Source organism: Myxocyprinus asiaticus, chromosome 45, assembly GCF_019703515.2.
Source record: "Myxocyprinus asiaticus isolate MX2 ecotype Aquarium Trade chromosome 45, UBuf_Myxa_2, whole genome shotgun sequence".
Lineage (NCBI taxonomy): Eukaryota > Metazoa > Chordata > Actinopteri > Cypriniformes > Catostomidae > Myxocyprinus > Myxocyprinus asiaticus.
Window position 1 is genome coordinate 14,630,304 of NC_059388.1, and position 4,899 is coordinate 14,635,202.

General features: G+C 45.0%; 1 protein-coding gene across 2 annotated transcripts; it reads left to right on the forward strand.

Moving 5' to 3' along the window:
• cbll1 (Cbl proto-oncogene-like 1, E3 ubiquitin protein ligase) lies at positions 1-4,899 on the forward strand. 2 transcript variants are annotated; one of them, XM_051687939.1, is made up of 6 exons: positions 1-46; positions 614-772; positions 886-989; positions 1,078-1,161; positions 1,649-1,722; positions 3,619-4,899. In XM_051687939.1, exons 1-6 carry the CDS (start codon positions 34-36, stop codon positions 4,652-4,654), a joined length of 1,470 nt encoding a protein of 489 aa, XP_051543899.1. In that variant the 5' UTR covers positions 1-33; the 3' UTR covers positions 4,655-4,899. The 2 variants fall into 2 exon arrangements, with proteins under 2 accessions (XP_051543899.1, XP_051543898.1); XM_051687938.1 differs by lacking the exon at positions 1-46 and adding an exon at positions 48-189.

The following is a 4,899-nucleotide window of genomic DNA, read 5'->3' on the forward strand; positions in this document are numbered from 1 at the left end:
GGAAGTGCCGATGTACGTTGGCTTCACACAGTAATGGACCACAGTGGTAAGGAGGGAAATTTCTAGTTTTTATTCTGTGGTTCATTTTATACAGTACGCGTTATTAATAAGCACAGAATAATTTGTGCTGGGTTTATGCATACGTTGACATATAAATGTGAGCTGAATAATTGATGTGGCACGTTAAAGGTATTTCCTTACATAATCGGTTATGGCACCTATTTCAATCTTGCGTTTATCCAGTGCGGAGTTGATTTTACTGTCTGCGTTTGATTCAGTTTAAGTAATCGCTAAATAAAATTAAAAAATCAACATAAAGTAAATACAACCCCATTTATGGCAAAACATGCATTCTGTGTGATTGTTGTAGTGTTAAACGCTGGTGTGTGAGTTGTGGGTTTGCTCTTAACCTGCTGCTTGTGCTTGTCAATGAATTGGTCAATTTTATATAACTTGTATATGCATATACAAATAGCTGGAATAATGAATATTTGAGGTTAATGTCCAAACACTCACTTATTTCACACTGATAAAAAAGCAAAAGAAAAAAAAGGGTGCTTTTCTTGATTAAAGGTCAATATATGCTGTTGATTTGTTTGTTTCTTCAATGCAGACAATGATATGCAGGGCACTGAAGGGGCGTTAGGTGGTCCTGATGTCCGAAGGAGGATCCCAATTAAACTCCTTCCCAAACAGGCCAGGAATAAACCTCCCCTGCGACCACAGAGACCAGCGGGACGGTTACCTTCCAAAACCCATTCTGCTGATGAAGGTACGGAGTTAATTCATTTCAAAATGCATGCTTTTCTGATTACTTCTCAATCATATGATCAGCAATCAAGATGCTAATAAACATTGTTTTTTGTTCTGTGTTCCTGCTGGAAGGCTTTAACTACAAGCAGGAAGAGAGGTTTGATAATTGCTTAAAAGCAGGAGATGCATTTGCAAGCCAGCGACGGTTCCCACAGCAGCTGTACTGGGATTACAAGGTAAAGGCCTTATTGCATAAATTTGACTTGCTTACCTCTCAGATGGCAATATATGAAGTGCTGTCACTCTGTGTCTCATTTCTTCCAGCTAAACTTGATTGGCGAAAAAGATGACACCCCAGTTCATTTCTGTGACAAATGTGGACTGCCAGTTAAAACATATGGTCGCATGGTGAGAATTGTTGACATTTATAAGGAATAAAAATATATTGAATATATATATTTTTTTTATTCCCTTTTCTCCCAATTTGGAATGCCCAATTCCCACTACTTAGTAGGTCCTCGTGGTGGTGCGGTTACTCACCTCAATCCGGGTGGCAGAGGACAAGTCTCAGTTGTCTCCACTTCTAAGACATTCAATCCGCGCATCTTATCACGTGGCTCGTTGTGCGATACACGCACAACTTACCACGCGCCCCATTGAGAGCGAGAACCCCTAATCGCAACCACGAGGAGGTTAACCCATGTGACTCTACCCTCCCTAGCAGGCTGGAGTCACTCAGCACACCCTGGATTCAAACTCGCGACTCCAGGGGAGGTAGTCAGCGTCAATACTCGCTGAGCTACCCAGGCCCCCGTATTTATTTTATTTTTTTAATTGGTAGCTTGATTACCTGAATTGATATTGATGTGACTTCATGAAAACTGTTTCTATGCAGATCCCATGCAAACATGTTTTCTGCTATGAGTGTGCATTGCATCATGAAAGGAAGGGTGATAAAATGTGTCCAGGGTAAGTTGAATGAGCAGTTTTTGTTTCTTCTCAGGCATTTGCACTGACTTTTCTGTATTGCCAGTTTCTAAAAAAGAATACTGGTGCTAAATTTGCTTTGTCAGATATAGGGCTGGGGGTAAAAAAAATTAGTCAATAAATGTTTTTGCCTGAGATGATATTCAATATATATATATATATATATATATATATATATATATACACACAATATTGCCAAAAGTATTCGCTCAGCCATCCAAATAATTGAATTCAGGTGTTCCAATCACTTCCATGGCCACAGGTGTATAAAATGAAGCAGCTAGGCATGCAGACTGCTTCTACAAACATTTGTGAAAGAATGAGCCGCTCTCAGGAGCTCAGTGAATTCCGGCGTGGTACTGTGATAGGATGCCACCTGTGCAACAAGTCCAGTTGTGAAATTTCCTCGCTACTAAATATTCCACAGTCAACTGTCAGTGGTATTATAACAAAGTGGAAGCGATTGGGAATGACAGCAACTCAGCCACGAAGTGGTAGGCCACGTAAAATGACAGAGCGGGGTCAGCGGATGCTGAGGCGCATAGTGCGCAGAGGTCGCCAACTTTCTGCAGAGTCAATCGCTACAGACCTCCAAAGTTCATGTGGCCTTCAGATTAGCTCAAGAACAGTGTGTAGAGAGCTTCATGGAATGGGTTTCCATGGCCGAGCAGCTGCATCCAAGCCATACATCACCAAGTGCAATGCAAAGCGTCGGATGCAGTGGTGTAAAGCACGCCGCCACTGGACTCTAGAGCAGTGGAGACGCGTTCTCTGGAGTGACGAATCACGCTTCTCCATCTGGCAATCTGATGGACGAGTCTGGGTTTGGCGGTTGCCAGGAGAACGGTACTTGTCTGACTGCATTGTGCCAGCTGTGAAGTTTGGTGGAGGGAGGATTATGGTGTGGGGTTGTTTTTCAGGAGCTGGGCTTGGCCCCTTAGTTCCAGTGAAAGGAACTCTGAATGCTTCAGCATACCAAGAGATTTTGGACAATTCCATGCTCCCAACTTTGTGGGAACAGTTTGGGGATGGCCCCTTCCTGTTCCAACATGACTGCGCACCAGTGCACAAAGCAAGGTCCATAAAGACATGGATGAGCGAGTTTGGTGTGGAAGAACTTGACTGGCCTGCACAGAGTCCTGACCTCAACCCGATAGAGCACCTTTGGGATGAATTAGAGCGAAGACTGCGAGCCAGGCCTTCTCATCCAACATCAGTGTCTGACCTCACAAATGCGCTTCTGGAAGAATGGTCAAAAATTCCCATAAACACACTCCTAAACCTTGTGGAAAGCCTTCCCAGAAGAGTTGAAGCTGTTATAGCTGCAAAGGGTGGGCCGACGTCATATTAAATCCTATGGATTAAGAATGGGATGTCACTTAAGTTCATATGCGTCTAAAGGCAGATGAGCGAATACTTTTGGCAATATAGTTTGTAGATATATATATATATATGTATATATATAGTTACACTCGACTTTACATTTCGAAACATGTAAAATACCATGTATGGACTTCCGTGAACATTTTTGAGTGATAATGCCTCAAATCAGAGTTTTGAATTGACTTATTGAAACAGTTTGAACTGATTCACAGAAATGAATTGAACTTGCAAAATCTTACCAAAATTCAGAGACATTCTTAAAATATCTGTCTTAACACTCATACCAGTTTAGTGACACGGGAAATTGAGGAACGGCCAAATGAAAAGTGCATTAAAATCATTGCAATAAATTGTATATTGCCAGCAGAAACATTGCAAATATATCTGAATATTCAGTACATCACCCAGCCTTAGTTTGTACGGTGTTCTCTGATATGAGTCTTTTCTGTGATGTTTTACTGATGTTGCTTCTTCGTCTGTTCTTTCCGTCTTCAGTCTAAACCTTTACAGCTGTACAGACCCAGTCCAGCGCATTGAACAGTGCCACCGTGGCTCTCTCTACATGTGTAGTATTGTTCAGGGATGCAAACGCACCTATCTCTCTCAGAGAGACCTGCAGGCCCACATTAATCACAGACATATGAGGTCAGGCAAGGCATCTAGCAGCCGCTCTGACCCTCTCCACCTCCCTCCTGCATCGGAAGTGCCCGAGCGCTTCCGAGTGCCCCCTCCTCACCTGCCCAAGCCCCACGTGCTCATCCCTCCCCCACTGTCTCATAGTGGTCATGACCCCTACAGCCAGCCTCCCTCTGGCTCCCATGATGACCATCGACCTCCACAAGGCCAGCCGCCTAATGCGGGAGACATGGGGCCGTCCCGCTCTCTCGCTCAAGAGACCTTCCGCATCTCAACGGTTACCACACGGAAACACAGCAACCTCATTACGGTTCCAATCCAGGACGATTCCAGCTCTGGTCCCTCTCGTGAGCCACACCCCCAGCCTGGCAATGCTCCGCCCCCTCACCACCACCCTGGAGACTATCCAGGACAGCCTGTCGTTACCCACCTGCATCACATGATGGCGCCACCTCAGCAGCACTATGGGCCTCCACCTCCCCCTCCGCCCATCAGTCATCCCATGCCGCACCCAGGGCAGGGCTCCAACACGCCTCACATGGTTTTTAACCAAGCACCCCCTCCACTATCCTCTGTCCCTCCACCCATTACTCCACCTCCTGGACACCTCATTGGTCAGATGCCCCCATTTATGAACCACCCCCCACCAGGGCCGCCCCCTCAGCATGGAGGTCCTTCTGTCAATGGCCCCCCACCCCACCATTACAACCCACAGTTCCCTGAGGACAAGAGCACTCTCAGTCCACCGTTCAACCAGCCTGGGGGTTTGAGTCCAGGAATGTGGCCTGCGCCACGGGGACCCCCACCGCCCCGAATGCAGGGTCCCCCACCACAGGGGCAGATGCCTGGGCCACATCACCCAGATCAGGGCCGCTATAGACCATATTACCAGTAAAAGGTGGTTAATTAGTTATTAGGAAATGTAAGCCTGGCAGGGATTTGAGTTATAATTTTACAGTCTGAAAACTATTAACTATATAGTAAGGATCAGGACTTGATGATGTTGTAAAGTCTTGTTTGTGTCAGATATTGAAACATTTACTTTTTAATAATCGAGCCCATACATGCTGCATTTTAGGGCTTTTGTTGAATGTGTTGTTTCTTGAATGTAATCATAATTAAATATACAAATTAAATGAA

Coding starts and splice junctions, on each gene's coding strand:
- cbll1 (XM_051687938.1), top strand. Junction 773..885: donor AACCCATTCTGCTGATGAAG/GTACGGAGTTAA, acceptor TCCTGCTGGAAG/GCTTTAACTACAAGCAGGAA. Junction 990..1,077: donor AGCTGTACTGGGATTACAAG/GTAAAGGCCTTA, acceptor CATTTCTTCCAG/CTAAACTTGATTGGCGAAAA.